The 18,736-nt window shown below is 35.3% G+C and overlaps 2 protein-coding genes across 3 annotated transcripts; one reads left to right on the forward strand and one right to left on the reverse strand.

The window, feature by feature from the left end:
• Window positions 1-11,341: 11,341 nt before the first annotated feature.
• On the reverse strand, window positions 11,342-12,465 carry LOC113705700 (uncharacterized). Its single transcript, XM_072062597.1, has 3 exons — window positions 11,993-12,465; window positions 11,627-11,915; window positions 11,342-11,539 (listed from the first exon to the last, which is right to left on the reverse strand). Exons 1-3 carry the CDS (start codon window positions 12,463-12,465, stop codon window positions 11,342-11,344), a joined length of 960 nt encoding a protein of 319 aa, XP_071918698.1.
• Window positions 12,466-14,859: 2,394 nt separating this feature from the next.
• On the forward strand, window positions 14,860-18,602 carry LOC113707309 (uncharacterized). 2 transcript variants are annotated; one of them, XM_027229581.2, is made up of 4 exons: window positions 14,860-14,992; window positions 16,818-16,981; window positions 17,144-17,434; window positions 17,623-18,602. In XM_027229581.2, exons 2-4 carry the CDS (start codon window positions 16,841-16,843, stop codon window positions 18,262-18,264), a joined length of 1,074 nt encoding a protein of 357 aa, XP_027085382.1. In that variant the 5' UTR covers window positions 14,860-14,992; window positions 16,818-16,840; the 3' UTR covers window positions 18,265-18,602. The 2 variants fall into 2 exon arrangements, with proteins under 2 accessions (XP_027085382.1, XP_027085383.1); XM_027229582.2 differs by having other exon boundaries at window positions 14,860-14,988.
• The last annotated feature ends 134 nt before the right edge of the window (window positions 18,603-18,736 follow it).

Genomic DNA, 18,736 nt, shown 5'->3' on the forward strand with positions numbered 1-18,736 from the left:
TTTTTTTATTGCATATGGTCCTTTGCTTGGTTTTCATCTCAATTGGGTCCTACATGGCAACATGTATGAAATACTTTACTTGGTCCATTATGTTTCAACAATTAATTTCTTTATATTAATTTAGTGTAAATTGTTAACAATTCAAGAAAATTAAGGGAGCCATGAACACGTTACGAGACAAAATCACAAATGATCAAATGTGTGGAAAATAAAACATGAGGGGCTAAATTAAAGTTAGTACGTACTTACAAACCCCAAAAAAAAAAAGAGGAAGTTCCCTATGTATCCTATTTAGGACTAGTAAAAGAAAATGTTTTTGGGATTAGAGTTTCAAAAGTGTCACAAAACCAAATTTAGTAAAAATCCTTCGTGAGAATTGATAAGAAGTAAGAAGACAAGAGCAAAAATAAATCATGTGCAAAAGCTCATTCTAACTAAAATCATAACATAATTAACCTAAAGTTGGAAACCCTTTTGTCATCCCAACAAGAGGATGCAATTTTACTAGGGAAGTACGAGATTCTACACATCTCTAAGTACTTGTTCTCCCGTGGTAGAAAGTTCTTCTAATTCTTTTTTATACCAGGAAAAAAAAAAGAAATAAAATGAAATCTTGCATTTTTTTTCCCCATTGATATTTAACTATTTGAAGCTGCCAAGAGCAAAGAGCAAACACACATCATTATTTTTGCATGTGATTATTCCATTATAGCAAAACATAGGACTTGAGTTGCTTGTTTTGCCTGAATGAGAACTATTAAATATATATAACCCATAGGCCATATCTAACCATTTTTTGGCATGACAAGTTTACTACTAGTTCATACTTGTAAAAGACAAAAAGTCGGCAACAATTTTCCTAGTTGGCAAGAAATTCATCTACTAGGGAAGTTTGGTGGGCAAAAAGGGATTTGTCATTAGCAAGACTTTTTTCTCAAATTGCAAGGGACATTCCCACACAAGGAATCAAGAGGGGAGTTTAGAGGGGCCCTTGGTTCTGAAAATTTAATAACATTGGCGGTATTTGCACTTGTGGAGACCACGAAGTTGAATTTGTAGTTCAAGTAGATTTTTCTATTTGTCAAAAATATCTATTTGAGTCAAAAGGTTATGGAAAAGTTGTGTCAACTCTTGGAAATCTATTCAAAGCATTGCTTGTTTTGAAGTAATATAACGGGAAAGAAAGAAAAGGAGGTGGAAGGATAAAGTTTTCATGGGATTGGATAGGTTTTAGAGAGGAGGGAGGAAAGGATTGGAAAGGAAATGTTGAAATTGATTCTAGTTATTTTGGATTAGGTTGTTTTTCTTGCAAAAGTGGATGGCAAGGAAGGGAAAAGAAACTATGACAAATGATACAATTTATAATTTCTTAAATTATCCTTTTTCTTTCCATGTTTACAATTAATATAACTTTTCTTTAATACAATTTCCACACAATGATAACACTTAAATCTAGTTTTTTATATTAGTAATATTTGGGAATTTTGAATATCAAAATTTTTGATGACATATGTTAATAGCTTTTTTTATTTTAGTAGTTTTTTAATATATTCCTAAAAAAAATCAATATACATTAATTCATTCTGGCACATTAATATGTCATATATTTTTATGAGAATGACAAGACGGAAAAAAATTAAGAGGTTAAGGTGTTAAATTATATTCACAAGTTAGATTTTATTAAGTTGTGCAACAATGTAAACAATACATAATCCTTTCCTTTCTTTTCTTTTCTTTTTCATCTCAATTTCAAATAATATACCTAATGTTTCCTTTCTTTTGTTTCTATATGAAATTTAAAATAAGATGGATGGAAATCGCTTTCTTGTTCTTTTCCATCCTTTCTTTTCCAAAGTGCTTTTCTTTCTGTTCCTTTCCTTCAAACCTAACCGGTGCCTAGAACGCATTTTGAAACCAATCCTCTTTGTTTTTCCCTTTTTCTTTGGTTGGTTGTTTTCTCCCCTTTGCCTCAATCAGTGTACTAGTAACGGTCTATATACTTCACCAGTAGTCAAAACTTCTGGACCAAATTGGCCGACCTATGTTGGTGTATATATTTGTCTTCAAAGATTGCACTAAACAACTAAAATGCTTAGTGAAATTAAAAAAAAAAATCCTTGTTCGACAAAATGTCACAGCCAAGATAATAATATTTCCATCCAGATTTTATTTTCGTAGCCACCCACAAATAATCACTTAAAGAAAATGGCCGGTGTAATTTTTTCATCCCAAATTTTATTCTCCTAGCAGTTTTTGAGCAGCATGTCAAATTTATCCTTCTCAAGCCTTAATACCCTTCTCAAGTCCAAACGTAATTGGGATTTGAAAAGGGTAGTTTTATCATTTTAATAAAAATATTGGGATATCTCTGATCATGACATAAGTACGCTGTTATTATTGTATCGATAAAAAATCTTGTTAATTGATCTTTACGGTGCTTCCTATATCAATTAGACCCTTTTTTTATTCATAGAAAAAGTAGTTAGATATATTATATATTTCTCGATGAATTGGCAATTTCATTCACCAAAGAGGATGCTCATGTGACTATTAATGACCACATCACAATTGTAGTTGAAGTAACGTCACCGTACTTTGATTTATAATTCTTTCAATGTGCATGCATAAGCAAAATTGAGAAAAAAATAAACAAATAGTGCAAGAGACAAATATTCATCAATGAAATTGAAGAGGGATTGCGGGCTAGAAGAATAGTCCATTATTTGGACTCATCACCATCATGCTACAATTAGTCTAGTGATCGACCACACAAAAATCAAAATAATGCCAACTTGAGCGAAACCGTGTCCAAAAGGCGATTATGAAAGGTAATGTCAAGGCGGAAAGTAGAGTTTTTTTTTTTTTTTTTTCTCGAGACATGATATAATCTATTTCAGACCTAGTCCTATTCTATACCGTGTGGAAAGGAGGACCTAAAGAGATCGAAGAAAAATTCGGAAGGGACTAAACCACTACCGTCCAGATGAGTGCCTACTCACTCGCTGGCAAATTTTTTTAGGAAAGTCTAGATTTTTTAGAATGCAGCGAAATTGTGGTTCTTAAACATCTGTCTCCAATCAATTCCTAAGTTGATTCAACGGCAATCCTTCTTAAAATTACAAAATTTCCCCGTTTAGATTTAAATTCCATTCAGACTCGAGAATGACAAGTTTGATATTTTATCCAAAAACTGCGATAGAACTGAAATCTGAATTAGGTGATGCTCGTTGTCAACTATAGTTGATCAATTAGATTTTGACACGTACATTTGGCAAAATTTTCTTCTTTTTGATCTAGAGACTGGCAAAATTAAACCTTCCGCTGCTAAAAAACTTAGTTGTTTGATTGGTTATTCATTGAAAACTTTAAAAGATTTCGATTGTTGCACTTAACTTGATTTAAGTACGAGCACACGAAAGGGAAGCATTAGCCAATAAGGCAAGTTAGGGGCTAGGACCTGTCTCCATTAACATCAAAGGAGGAGGAATCACGAGAATGAGGAAAATCATTCCACATGGGCATGTGACAGTTTGCTTGGGGCATGTGAGATTGCCTCATAGTCATGGGCCACGGCCCACAGTTGCCTGTTCAACGATGGACTAACCACCACGTTTCCGTTTCAACACGATGACGTATTATTGACCATTGTACTAGCAAACGAATAGCAATAGATTCCTCAATAGGCATGGCAAGTTGGCAACGGGACAGGGGATGGGGAGGGTCCCTGCCTACAAACTTCCCCCGACCCCGTCCCATCCCCCGTCTCCCGCTCGTCCCGCCACGTTCCCGTCTCGTCTCGTTTTTTTTGCGGGGTTAATAAAAATTTATTATATAATTTTATTATAGTTAAATTTTAATAAATAATCAAGTACTAAAATATCTACACATCATCAAATTATTATTCATTGTAATTTTACAATTGAAACTTATAAAAATAATTAAATAAAAAATATTTGAATACAATCCAACATGACGAAATAAATATAACTAAAATAATCAAGTTTTCACTTTTGGTACAAATACAATCACTAATTCATTATTGTGCTTGTGCTTTTTTTAAGAAAAAAATGTTATTGTATTAAGTCTAATTAGAGATTTAGTATAAATATATTAGTGAATTTAGTATAACCAATTAATAAATTGTATTAGTACACATATATAATTATTAGTATAATTAATAATATCAATTATATTATATATACTAATAGACATTATATAATAGATATAACTAATAATATCATTATCATAAGTTTGTAACTAATTAAATTATATATTATATATATAATTATATACATATATATTTTATATATTTATTTTTTAAAGCGGGTGACGGGGCGGGGGGTACACTCCCCCGCCCCGTTTCTAAGCAGGGGGAAAAAAATTCCCCCCGCCCCTTCCCCATTAGCCCCCCGCGGGGCAGATGCCCGCAGTCACCCGCCCCCATTGTCATCCAGTCACCCGCCCCCATTGTCATCCCTATTCCTCAATATTCAAGTAGACTTTGGGGCATGACAAGTTGCAATTAATCGAATTATAGGGTAGAAAAGAAACAAAAGAAAAGAAAAGAACCATGAACAAATTCCGAGCCATAACGGGCAATTTGTAAAAAAAATTTTAATTATTAGATAGTTTAATATGAATTTGGAAGATCAATGTGAAAAGAAGCAATATCAACGAAGCATTAACTATTCCCATAATCGGAGAACAACTTCATAGTATTAAGGTTATAATACAGAACAAATAACAAAGATATAGACCTTACTTGCACCAAAAAACTATTTCAATGAAATCGCAAACAAAAATTCTCATTTGAAACAAAAATCTATTCGAACATAAACTACCGATGAAAAAGAAAAATAAAATTAGAAATAATCTACTGTAAGCTCCACAAAAATCCCCACTTAACAGTTAGCTATATGACTAGACAAAAAATTGGAGACGTCAAATCCACCTCCAGTTATTTGCATCTGCATGAGCAAGACACTAATATATCATTGCATCATTTGCTATCATGACTAATTAGGAAAATAGATTGTGCAAGATCAAATCCTGGCTGATCTTCTTGTACACAAAAAGCTCAATTTTTCAGCAAATACAAAAGACATGCAATGATTAGCATAAAAATTTTGATGGCTTGAGTGGAAAGTTTGCAACAATTGCATGTGGTAGTGCTTTTAAGAAAATTTACAGCAATTAAGGTTGGATCAATAGTAATGTCAACTTTTGTTAAAGAAAAAAAAGGGTCAAGTTGATGCAAATTCTTATACTTGGCTTGTGTCTCATCTTTTCATGGATGGACTTGATGGCTTGCAATTTGTTCAATTACTTGCGTGTTGAATATCTATGCAAAAATCCCAAAAAATGAAAACTCAAACTACTAATCAAACCATTTAGATTTCTATATGCAAACCTTCTAAAAAGAAGAATCCTCCGGTCCATAACGGCAAGTCGGTTCGTAAATACATTCAGCTAAATAATAATTAGTATTTGACCTGAATAAAAACCTTAAATGTCACAATTTGATGGAACGGGACAAAGTGAAGAGTAATAGCTCGAGAACCATATATATGAGTAAGAATGCAGGCATCTTGGATGATGATAATCTAATATTTGAATTGATATTTCAAACTTTTTGAGTTGAAGATAAGAGAGTGTTGAAAACATAATTCAAAAATTATATATAGTAATCCCAAGAAATTTTGGCTTGAAGATTAGATTAGGATTAGGGTTGAGGAAAAAAAATCGAAAGAATGGAAGAGATAATTACGGAAGGATTCGTTAAGCCATATAGGAACGAGACAAAATAAATGAATAAGGATGAAAGTACGACTTTATATATATATATATATATATATGTATATATATCTTTCCCGCATTTCCAACATGGGCCGTACAGGAAGTGTTGAGCCTCTTCTTTATGCATTACAACATCATAAGCATTCCATTTATACAATGGCTTGTGGGTCAGTAAGAATACGTGGGGTTGGGTCGGCCCAACCACTCAATACCGTTTCAACTTTGCCTCCATGACAGTTAATGACCAATCTGGCATGTGCATCCCTATTTGCTGATTCGCTTCCCTGGTCCCCTCCCTAGTGCCTCCCAAAACAATTTCCTTCATTTTTGTGATCCAAAGTTATTAAAGTCACTATTCCAAGTACTTTTGTTTTGATATACCTTTGATCCAAAGTTGTTAAGTCACTATCCCAATTCCCATGTGCTTTTGCATAGGCATGTGGAACAAGGAAAGAAAAGGCCTTTGCTAACGAAACTTCCATGTGCAAAGCTTAGGTACTTTGTTCTATTGTGGCGTAGCATATTCTTAGGGCCCTTTATTGGACTCACTACAGTCTCAAGTGACCTTTTTTCTTTGGGATGATAGTTATGGGTTTGCTCCTAAGCTTTTACCAAATAAATTAATACAAGTGGATGTACAGCAATAATTCTCGAATATAAGAACAAAAAATTCACATATCTCGTTAGTCATGTTTTCTCATATTAAGGACCATGAAGAGTAGTATATCTAGTCTTTAAATTAAGGGTGCGTTTGATATAACTAAGACCTGAAAACTGAAATTTGAAATTTAAAGTCTGGATTTATTAAGCTATTGGATTCTTAAGTATTAAATCTAATACATTTGAGTACATATCACATTCAGTAATAAGTTAATAGTTTATCACTTAATTTTAGAAATAAATTTTGTTTAAGAAATTCAGCGTCAATTAATTAATTCAAATGTTCAATTTTTTGTTATTAAACGATTTGAATATGTTAAGATCTGAATTTATTAAATTTAAGTATTCAATTAGATTATCAAACAAAGACTTAGAGTCTTGAAAGTTGGCGCAATTGTTGAGGTGCGTGGAAAATTGTTCATCGCTTTGGTTGTTCTCTTATTCAACGCATCAACTTCAACATTTTTTCGATGAGTTGCAACTATTTCACTATTTCTGCTGCGATGACGTTGAATTCTCGTCCATCTTTGATGTCTTGATGTTTCAAGTAGTTGCAACTAGAGCTGTTAAACGAACCGAGCTGTTCGTTAGTTCGGTTCGTTTCGGCTCGTTCGTGTTCGTTAAAGGCTCGTTCGAAAGCCTTAAACGAACGAACACGAACGAATTTTTGTGTTCGTTTAATAATCGAGCGAACACGAATATGTTCGCGAATTTTAACGAACGTTCGCGAACAAGAACATAATTGTTACTTGACAAATTTTAGGGTTACTCATAAGAAATTCTAAAACTTTCCCCTTCCCTTTCCAACCTTACTTTTGTTTTCCTTCCCCATTGGCTGCTGCCGAAATTTGGTACTTGTCTTATGGCTGAATTTTTATATTTGAAGGACAAATTATTTTGTTTTATTTGTTGTTTTTATGTTAATGTTGGTTATGCAGTTATTGAATAATGAAATTTAGTCATTTAGTATTTAATTATTTTTTAGGATGATTAATGATTTGTGTGGCATATTTAAGGCTTAGAATAATCTGGATTCGAACTTTTCGAGCGTGTTCGCGAACGGCTCGTTTATGTTAAACGAGTCGAACACGAACACGAACATGAACACGAACTTTACTTAACGAGCCGAACACGAACACAGATTTAGAGTTCGAAAGTTAACGAACGAACACGAACGGAGTTCGAATCACTTAACGAACAGAGCTCAAACATGAGATACTCGGTTCGTTTCGGTTCGTTTACAGCTCTAGTTGCAACACTTAATTAGCCCCTTGCGTTCCTAGTTTATCATTTTTTTTGTTATATTTTTTCGTTTGTTAAAAAAAATGAAGCTCCTCGCTACTTTGCCCCTTTCATCAGTCAAAATGATGTTTGACTGTCAAATAATGTTTCAATTTTCCAAAATTGCCCTCATTTTAAGCATAAGAAAAATATTTATATGCAATTTAATTATCCCCATGAACTATGACTAATTGTATTATGTCCTCTAAGGAATTTTACAGGCAATTGACCCCTACTAATTTTATTATATTTATGTTTTTGTGTTAGAAAGCAAATTTAATTCCAAAAATAAATCTTTTGACACGTATATATATTGAAGTTTGTTATTAACTAATCATTAAAAATACCATATAGCTTAGTAATGACAAGTGTGATGGGAAAAAATAAGGAAAAAACAAAAAATATGAGAGAGAGAGAGAGAGAGGGAGAGAGAGAAAGAAGAAATAAGAGAATAAAATAAAAAAAAAGTAAAATATAAATGAGTAATTCATCCTTGACATGAGGTAAGAGGTACACTGAGTAAGAGATTAAAAGAGAGAGAATAGAAAAATTAGAAGAATAAAAATAAAAATAAGTATATCAATGGTGATTTCATGTTAAGAGGTAAATTGAGTATAAGGAAACTGCAATTGCAAACTAAAGGCTAGTTATGCCATCTTTTTCATTTGAATGTTCATTCAGGGGTCAAAGTGCTTAAAAGATAAAGTTAGGGGCACAGTGGTTTAAGGGCCAAAATAATTTAGGGGTTTCTGCTGAAATTAACCCGAATAAAAATATCAAGGGATAATTTTAGAAACCTCCCCTGATGTTTCTAACAATTTCATTGATCTCCCCTGAGGTTTCCACAATTACACTAACCTCCCCTGAGGTTTAGAATTTTGTAACAAAATCAGCCCATGAGTCAAAAGTAAATATAAAAAAGTGTTTATAGGAAAGGGAGGGAAATTTATTCCCATAAATGCCCCTGAGGTAAGTGTTTACAAGTTCTATTAGTGAAATAATGAAAACTAATAAAAATAAAAAATAAATTAGAAAAAATGAGGGGATGTTAGTGAAATAAGGAGAAAGGAAGGGATTGACCATTTACTTGCACAAAGCTGTAGCCGGCTACTGCTATCTTTTCTAAAGCTACGCACATCATCTACCAGTACTAGAGACAAAATGCTAATGAAGTAAACTAAGAAATTGTTTGTAAAAATATTCTTCCTGTTTAACGGTTAGCCAATGGTCCATGGCAACCAAAAAGTAGCAAGATTTGAACAAAACCAAGTTAGCACTAGCCTTACAACCAAAAGCCAAGAGTACAATCAAAGAACAACAATACAAGCAAAGACAGCTCTAAAATAAACTTGTGTAGCAGTAACAAACCTTGGCCTGAACACCGTCTAGAACAATATGCTTCTCTTGCTTCCATTTGACATAGTCTATGCTGCTGAACTTGAGCTATATTCCTTGAAATTCAGGCCAAAAAAAATGTGACAAGACCAAAAACAAACAAAATTTCATGTAAATAACAACAGAGGAGCCTCAAGTGCTTCACTGGAGACATTCTCTCTTGTTTTCTCAACTAACAAAGTAGACACAGAATGAGAACTTATCAACTCCCTTCTTTTTCATGCCAACATCATAGATCCTGATCTTTGCATCTAGGACACTACGGCAGTACCTTGACTTTGGATGAATTGAACAGGTTTTTTTTATCTTCAACATATTATGGACCAGCACTAAGAAGGAAGCCACTTTCACTTTAAGCATCAATATTTAAGGTATAAAAGAGTGATTTGTTGCATAAATTGAGGTGAAAAAGAATGAATTGAACAGGTTCATGAGCAATGCAAAAACTAAGTTACTTGTCATCCGCTCAAGTTGCAACATTACAGATCCATTAAACAAAACAAGTTAAGAACTAAAATAGTCATTTATGAGGTCTTAACAGTAATAAGGTGCAAACCAAAACTGCAATCCAAGAGTAATATCAATTCAGATTTCATAACCATGCATTAAATAAATAGAAATGCAATCCAAGACTATCCAAAACACCATCTGCCTTGAACAATTTAGGCAGAGGGTGAGGATTGTAAAGCCATTGTTTAGTCATAGTTTCACACAACACCAGATACAAAAGCATGAATAGGCAGCATATTAATGAACTATAACTCATAAGCACCACTAAGTACAAAAGAAGAGAAATGTAAGCATAATAGCTTCCATTAGAAATGCAAGCTAAAACTGTCACTGGTGCTAATATTGGTAGAGTTAAGAGTTGCAGCTGCATTCATCCTAACAGTTGTAGCAGCTTGAGCATCACCAGGGGCTTGCATAGGAGCTTGAGCAAGTTCTGGTGCAACTCTTCTGCAAGAATATGTTGCAGCATTTGTCAAAGTAGCATTTGAAGGCCTTTCTTTCTGCAATTGTTCAAAATAAAAGAGCTTGTGCCTTATTGAATACATATGTAGCAGCACTAGATTGGATAACCAAACAAAAGAGCCCGTACCTTTCTTTTAGAGGCAATTACACCTATTTGTACATTAACCTGAACATTTACAGCAGCATTTCCAGTAGAAGGACTTGAATTGCTACCTTGACCTGAATGCACAATAGGCACATTCCCATGTGTATGATCCTGTCATAACAAATTTACATGTTAAAGTAATATGACTAAGTAACATTGTAGACTAATTGCATAATTCAAATATGATTTATACCCAAAGAACAGATCCTTGCAGTCCTAAATTTGCAATTCCTCTGCCTGGTTTCCCTTTTCTAGTTGGCATCTACCATGAAGTAAACAACATAAACAGCATGTTGAATCAAGAAAGAACATTCAATTTGTACAAAAGTGTGTATGATGATCCATGAGTATTGGCTGGATTCTTTCTTTGCACAAGAGCTCTTTGACATGTTCTCATGTTGTGACCAAACTGACCACAATTTCCACACTTTAAGGTACTAGACCTTTTTGGCTGAGATGAAGGTCCTTCATCAGCTTCTCTTCTTCTGTTAACTCTTGGCCTACCAGGAGCCCTTCTCAAATGAGGGGGTAGTACAACCTTAGGGGTAACTTCATCCATAGGCGGCCACCTCTTTTCATGAGGTATAGGGTGAATCATAGAAGCATATGCCTTCAAGTAAATGTCTTTGGAGAACCATTGATCGCAGTAATCTTCCAACTTTTCCCTTTTGTAGATAATGCCAAGTGCAGCATGTTTGCAAGGAAGTCCAACTTATTGGAATGCACCACAATCACAAGTCCTTTGGTTTAAATTGACTATGAATGACCTGTCCATATCACCAACCGCAAATGTATCCTCACTTGTCATATTCAGGGTACAATGCCTTGATGCTTGAGCAATTTTTTGAGTTTTTCAGCAAACTTTGGGGTGATTCTGTTAGTTAATGTGCATCCATTTTGGTATCTCTTATGCATTTTCTTCATGAACTTCCTTCTCAAACCTTCAACAAGGGTAAGTATGGGTTTGCCCCTAAGATCACCAACCCATGAATTAAACGATTCAGTGAAATTATTTGTGACATGGTCACATTTAATTTCTTTTGCAAATGCATATCTATACCACGCCTTCTTGGGAATTTTGTCCAAATATTTTCAAGCCTGTATGTTGATGTCTTTAATGGTTGACATTGCTTCATTGTGACTTATCTGATCATAACTCTTTGCTGCCTTCCACAAGAAACTATTAAGTAGCATGCCTGGAAATTTGCTGCTTGAAGTTGCTGCAAATGTGCCTGCAACAATATCTACCACTAGTATTTGGAAAAATCTCCTCATAAGCAAGGTTAAGCCCTTAAAACAGCAAATAGATGAGTCAAAAAAAGCTTTTTTAGATCCTTCAACAAGTCCAAGCAAAAAGTAGATTGTTTTGAGCAGTACCTTTTGCCTATCACTCATAAAGGTTAAAGGTAAGTGGCTATTGAATGGTCCAAAAAACTCCTCAAAAAAGTGAAAGAACCAGCTCCATGTTTCCTTGTTTTCACATTCAGCTACAGCAAATGCAATTGAAAATATACTATCATTCCCATCTAAGGCCACTGCTGTGAGTAAAACACCACCAAAGGGACCCTTCAAGTGACAGCCATCAAAGCCAATGAATGGCCTGCAACCTTCAAGAAAACCAGTTTTCTGTGCTCTAAAGCTAACAAATATTCTTAAAATCTGGGCTCTACAAGGAGATTTGGCCTATCATAATGTATTTTGCAAATGCTTTGTGGATTATATTGTCTTAGAAGTGCTGCATACTTTGGTAATTTGCCATAAGAATCATTGAAGTTTCCTTGAATCTCCTCTTCTGCTTTCTTTTTTTCTCTAAAAAGCTGTATGTAACTTGGTTTAATACCATACTTAGTTATCATCTCTGCTTCTATGCCCTGGCTAGATATGTTAGGATGATCTCTCACCAAAGGCACCAACTTCTTTGCAATCCAATCTGACGTGGCTTCTACATTACTTTTATCCATCACACAAGTGTGTTCAGGTTGGTAAGATTTAATCATAAAAGTGATAAAATCAACCACAGGACTTGCATGAATTCTCCATTTGCAACCATCTATACCACAAATAGCTGTCACTCTAGTTTTCTCATTCTTCAATCTTACTACTGGAAATCCCTTTTGGATGACAGAATCCTTCAAAACTGCTCTAAAGGAATCCACATTGGTGAATAATTGGCCCTTCTCAAACTCAATCTCTTCTCTTGGATTGTACACCCACATTTTTTATCTTATCACTTCTCTCATAGGATCAATTTCCTGATCAGATTCGGAATCAGGAACCACTTCACAATTCTCATTTTCTCAAAATCAGAAAAATTAGTGTCACTCAAGTTACTACTCTCCACTGAGACTCTGTCATCATCTATATCACCTTCATTATCGCTATCAAGCACATGTTTCCATGACTCGTCAGAATTAGAGTCCTCAAATTCATCATTAGAATTTCCAAGGTCAACAACCACCCTTCCATAAGTTTGTTCAATGCCTAAATTCTCTTGATTTTTCTGATCATTGTTATGGTTTAAAGGTCTATCAGGTTTAGTTGGAATAATTTTCATTTCATACACATGCAAATTGATTACAATTCCAGATTGATGCATTCTAAACATCTCAACTACTGCTTTGTCGTCATTAACGTCACGCATTTCATATGTTCCAGGAATTTCATGCCTCATATGTATAATCATATTCGCATTTCCAGGCATTTCACTCAATGCTTTTTCAGCAACATCATATAGCAAGTTAATGTACAAGTAGCCATTAGGATCAACATTCGGAATCCTCAGTTTTCTTCCCTTGTAATGCACAACTATGTTATAAGCACCAATGTTCACCATCCTACATTATTAACATTAATAATTCAGCACTAACAACCATTAACATGATTCTATGATAATGAAACACTTTTACTCAATAAATGAAGAACAAGACACAACTCAAAGATCTAAAACGTAGATTTGGCAGAATAGACAGTTTATCTAACTTATTGCAGATTATCAAGCATTCAACAACTATGGTCAACATAACAGATAATGAACTTATCTAACTACATGTACCAGTGATCACAACTTATCAAACTATATCATCTATTTAGCTTATCAAGCATTGAACAACTATGATAAACGTAACAGACGATGGTTTTTGTCATGCTTTTGACTTTAACATCTAACTAAATTCATGGTTTGACATACTCCTTCCTTTCTCCTTCAAGTTTACATGATAAACTCTTATTTCTGCACATGTTCTGGAAGTAACAGGTCATATTCGATCATATTTCTAAAGATTTATAGAACTCGCGTACCTTTTTTGTTGTTATTTTTGTGATTTGCAATAGAAAAATCTTAGAATTTGTCTTTTATACTCCCTTCTTTCTGCTTCAAAACCATGAAATTAGAATGCTATCATCACTGCCTCACCAGTTGATCGAAAATTGCAGGTTTCTTTAGCTTCCATCTTCACTATGTTTCTTCTTATTTTTGTTTCTTCTCTTGATGCCTTCTTTACAATATATAAAAGACTGATTTGTTGTCTTGTCTCTGATGTCAATTAGCAAAATGGCGCCATATTGCTGAATGAAATTGGCGCCAGTTGGTTAAATGCATTTCTAATTCGCCAGATTCCAACTGATAAATTGGTTAATGATATTGAAAATTTTAATTTGGGCCCTAATGACTTATTTATCAGATTTTAGTTTTATAATAACACAAAATGTCTTAGGTATAATAGCAATTTCACATTATATGATGTTAGCAATTGGGTCCCAAGTAGGGTGGGCGCGGGTCGGGTACCCGTCCCATTCACCATTTAGTTGACCCGACCCGTATCTTGCGGGTCAATTATTTTTTGACCCTTACCCACCCCGCATATCAGCGGGTACCCTATAATCGGGTACCCACTGAGATAGGGTCTGGTCAACGGGTACCCGTCTCACCCCATTTATCATTTAATTAAAAAAATGATTTATACAAATTTAATTTTATATTTTACACATTCATCTAAGATTTAAGAAATATTTTTTTTCTAAAAAAAGGTTTCCCATCAAGAAACAAGCATGTGAAGAAAATATAAGATAAAGGAAAAAAAATTAAAAGAATTCGAATTTAATAAAAGTTTGAAATAAGTAGCACAATTTTTAATATATATGTTCCACATTAATTAAACTTTTTTCTATAAAATATAAGATCATGGCCTCTACAAATGAATCTTGTAAATAAACTATAGTCTCTCATATTTGTAATGCAATTTGTTCAATAAAATTATTTATTTAGTTCTTATTATTTTATAGTGTGTGTATAAAAATAAAAATAAAATAAAATATATATATGCGGGGCGGATCGGGTACCCGCGAATTTTTAATTATGTGATCCTAACCCGCCCCGCATCTTAGCGGGTACCCGACCCTCTTTTGACCCGATCAAATAATAAAAATCGGATATCCTAATTTTCGGATCGGATCGAATCGGATGACGGATTTTCGGGTTAGCAGATAATTTTGCCCACCCCTAGTCCCAAGTTCTGCCAGGGGAGGTCAGTGTAATTGTGGAAACCTCAGGGGAGGTTTCTGAAATTTTCCCAAATATCAAATCCCAAGTTCCCAACAACCACCAACTAATATTGTGCTCTGGACCTCTGGTGACTGGTCTGTGCTCTCCACACGTTTCTCTCGCTTGCAGCTTTACTGGACCAACCAAACCTGCTCCAACTTTCCCCGCCGAGTCATTCACCGGAAAATCCACCTACTCCGTCGGTAACCCATTTGCCCTCTCTTCTCAATTCTCTAAAGTTTACGACTTTCTCTGCTTTTTATTCCTCTGAAAATCTGGATTCACATGTTTAGTTTCTAGAACATTCTCATTAAAGTTTGTATAAGATTTATTTAGTTCTTGGGAAAAATCATGATTATTAGTAGCTAATTGGGTGTTTTTTTTGGCTTGTTTTGGGCTTTTGGTTTTGCATTTAATGTTATTTAGCCGCTGAGAGAGAAATCTTGTTGAGGTAAACGATGAATTTGTGACCTAATAATATGTGGTTTTGAACTGTTCGAAGTTAAGCCTATGTTAAGGTTTCAAGCATTTAATTGCTGTTGACGGACTAGAAAGTTGGTTAGCATTATAATTTTTTTTTCCTTGTAGTTTTTTTTCCGGGGGAAAACATAGCTGCTCGCTAAATGGGAAAATTATACAAAATACATGGGTAGATATATGGGAAATAATGAGGAGGCATTTTCTTGTTACATGTGATCGAAGATGTATGCTTGGTGGTGCTTTTAAACTATTAAAAGTTCTTTTCATCAACCCAAGGAGTGATAAAGCATATGTTCCTTTCGCTTGATTTTATGGTAGCGTTCCTTGAGGTGGATTAGCCCAATTGGGGTTTGGGGAGTGTTCGATGGTAAACCTTCCCTACTTGTAGGTGGGAGTTTGATTGGCTATCCTGCCACCAATTAATTGCAGAGAGCATGGAAATGTGCTGTTCTTGACTAGAGATCGGGCATGAATCCATCTAGTTCCCTTTTCCCCAAAATCCCAGTTGGGCTCTGCTTAGGTGTGGGTTAATGTTGTTAGTGCTGCTAGAAAGGTTGCAGAATACTAAATTACACACAGGTCTTTGTATGTATTTTGTGGTTGTAGGGGTCTTAGTCTACTGAATTGAGTTGAGTGCGCATTATGTGTCAACATGTGTATTAGGATCCTTTTGGTGGTTAAGTGCACAAAGATTGCTTCAATTGGGAATGTTGAAGAGAAAACTGTCCCTGGTGGGGGTGTAAATGAGCCAAATCAGCCCACATACTCTAAGCTTAGCTTGTTTATTTGCCAAGCCAAACTCAATTAACTAAATTTGACTGAAAGTGAACGATAAAAATTTTGTCCGTCGCCTTGTGAACAAAAATATACTGGATAATAAGATGTTAGAATCTAAAAAGTGGGAAATACAGTTTGAGGCATATTAATATACTCTTGAGTTTCCTGCTGTTTACCACTTTAAGTGGTTGTTGATGGTTTTTGGGGGTCATAAACATTTCAATGCTTATATATTTCTTGCAACACACTTTCCAAGTTTTCTATCTGATCAGCTTTCTGCTGACTAGTTCCTGCCGTTATTATGCTGTGACTGGTTAGTGCCCTAGCTGGTTTTGGATTCTTAACCCTTTGCTAACCACTAAAGCTGTTCCACTATAGCTTCACCTGATCAGAAGATGCAATACATCTTGAGTTCTAACGCAGCTTGAGTTGCCAAATAGGTGTATTTTTGCTTGTAATACTAAGTAAACCTGGTTTCAAAATCTTGGAACAATCAAAACAATAAACATCGTTGTTATCTCACGTTCCTCTGCAATTATTGCCTGCTTTGTGCCATCAGAAGAGTAGGTTCCAGTTCATGTTTTATATGCATTTCCTTTCTTCATTTGATGAATGGTACTTTCTACAGCTCTATCTACTGTCATCCGTTCGTGCTTGCATAACCATTATACTAGACATGAATTACTAGATAATGTTTCATTTAAATTATCTTGATCTTCTCCAACTATATGAGTTCTGCAAATATGAACTGTGGTAAATGCTGTGTTGCAGAAACCGGTTTGGAGGTAGAAAGAATGGAATTTTTCTTCAAGTCATTGAATGAGGAGTCACGTGACTGCTCCTTTGATGAGCAGGACATCCAGAAATGTCCATTCTTGAGGAACGTCAGCAAACCAACCAATTTCTCTTTCTCTTCGCTGAACCTCCCTCTTCACGTAAGATGTTTATTCCTTGCTTTGATGATTTGAAGGCTTCCTACTAATTTACTCGGAGAAGCTAATTGAGGCGAATGTCTTTTGGAGGATTGTGATGCTCTGGCTATTTGCTTTGAGCTCCATGGATTTTATGCTTACAATACCTTTGCCTTTAATTTTCAGATAAGGGGATCCAAAGGACCAATATTTGAAGATGGCCCCAGCTTTGAGACGGCCTTTAGACTTTTCCATGGAAAAGATGGAATTGTCCCACTATCTGGGAAGCCTCAGCTGCAATTTGAGAAAATTGAAGCAGAGCGTGCACCTAAATTTGATCCTTTGGCTGCCAAAGCTGCGACCATCAGTTTGTCATCATTTGGACCAGGTGGTCCATTCGGTTTTGATTTTTTCTCAGAAAAATGGAAAAAGCAGAAAAAGAGTTCAGGAACATCTAAAAAGAAGAATTCACATCAAGTATGTTTCTTTGAACTTTGCAAATATTATTGTTTCTGAAAGGGGATTGACATAATTTAGTTCCCCATTTCCATATCCATAACATTAACTTTTATGAAATTGAACCCTGAGGGCTTGCACAAGATTTGCTGTGGTTTTGTTGTGAAACTGGTCCTTTGAATATTTAGTGATATTTAATCGTCTTCCAGGGAGATCCTTCAAAACATGAGGCACTGGGAAATGAATGGTTGGAAACAGGCAATTGTCCAATTGCCAAGTCATACCGTGCTGTGAGTGGTGTCCTCCCACTTGTAGCAGCAGCTCTCCGGCCGCCGCCCGGAATCAAGCTTAAATGTCCACCTGCAGTGGTTGCGGCGAGGGCTGCCCTTGCAAGAACTGCTCTTGTCAAGACTCTTCGGCCACAGCCACTAACTTCAAAGATGCTCGCCATTGGTGCTTTGGGCATGGCAGCTAATGTTCCATTAGGCATCTGGAGGGAACATACTAAGAAGTTCTCATTATCATGGTTTGTTGCAGTGCATGCTGCAGTCCCATTTATAGCCATGCTCAGGAAGTCTGTTGTTATGCCCAAGACTGCTATGGCATTAACCATTGCAGCTTCTGTCGTAGGCCAGGTTATTGGTTCAAGAGCAGAGCGCCTTCGATTGAAAGCCAATGCTGAGAACGTAAAGATGACAGCACTGATAGTTCCAGCTGGTGTTAGTACTGGTTATAACCTACTGCAGGCTGATGGTGTACCCTCTGCTCATTGTGGTAAGCAAGAGTTTATGAGAGATCAACTCCCCGACAAGGATATTAACATATCTTCACCAGCCAGTGTCTGTTTCTGAAGTGGCACGGCAACGATCTAGTATAGTTACATAAATAAGAATAGAGTATTGCATATGCTAAGACAATTTATTAAGATACAAGTAAATTGGACTTGGGAACTATGATGGCAAGCGTATAATGTACTATTTATGAGAATAAAATATGTAATTTGTATGCCTCGTGTGATATGATGTTTTTGGTTGTTAGGATAGGATAAACTAAGCCTTGAAGGTGAACTGCAGCATGGCATTGTATTGCTTTAAAGCAATTAGTGCTTTGTTGATTTTATCCTCTTCCTGTTCCTTTTCAGACTTGAATTATATCAAGAAACATATGGTGAACTGCTAAAAATTGCTTAGGTTGTGATTCTGAGCACATTAGCAAAATGTTTTCAAAGTGCAGCTGTGCTCAAAGCTGAAAACTGGTAGACTTGATTCTTTAAATTGATGAAATGATGATCAGGGCCCTTCCCCAACACTTGAAACCATCGCT

This window comes from Coffea arabica, chromosome 8c, assembly GCF_036785885.1.
Source record: "Coffea arabica cultivar ET-39 chromosome 8c, Coffea Arabica ET-39 HiFi, whole genome shotgun sequence".
In the NCBI taxonomy this organism is placed as follows: Eukaryota; Viridiplantae; Streptophyta; class Magnoliopsida; order Gentianales; family Rubiaceae; genus Coffea; species Coffea arabica.

Bases quoted from the DNA above. Each gene is read 5' to 3' on its own strand.
- LOC113705700 (XM_072062597.1), bottom strand. From the start codon at position 12,465: ATGTGGGTGTACAATCCAAGAGAAGAGATTGAGTTTGAGAAGGGCCAA. The intron at 11,916-11,992 runs GTATGCAGCACT...ATCTCCTTGTAG, and splicing joins TCTTATGGCAAATTACCAAA to AGCCCAGATTTTAAGAATAT. The intron at 11,540-11,626 runs GTACTGCTCAAA...TGCTGTTTTAAG, and splicing joins TTATGAGTGATAGGCAAAAG to GGCTTAACCTTGCTTATGAG.
- LOC113707309 (XM_027229581.2), top strand. From the start codon at position 16,841: ATGGAATTTTTCTTCAAGTCATTGAATGAGGAGTCACGTGACTGCTCC. The intron at 16,982-17,143 runs GTAAGATGTTTA...TTTAATTTTCAG, and splicing joins CGCTGAACCTCCCTCTTCAC to ATAAGGGGATCCAAAGGACC. The intron at 17,435-17,622 runs GTATGTTTCTTT...ATCGTCTTCCAG, and splicing joins AAAAGAAGAATTCACATCAA to GGAGATCCTTCAAAACATGA.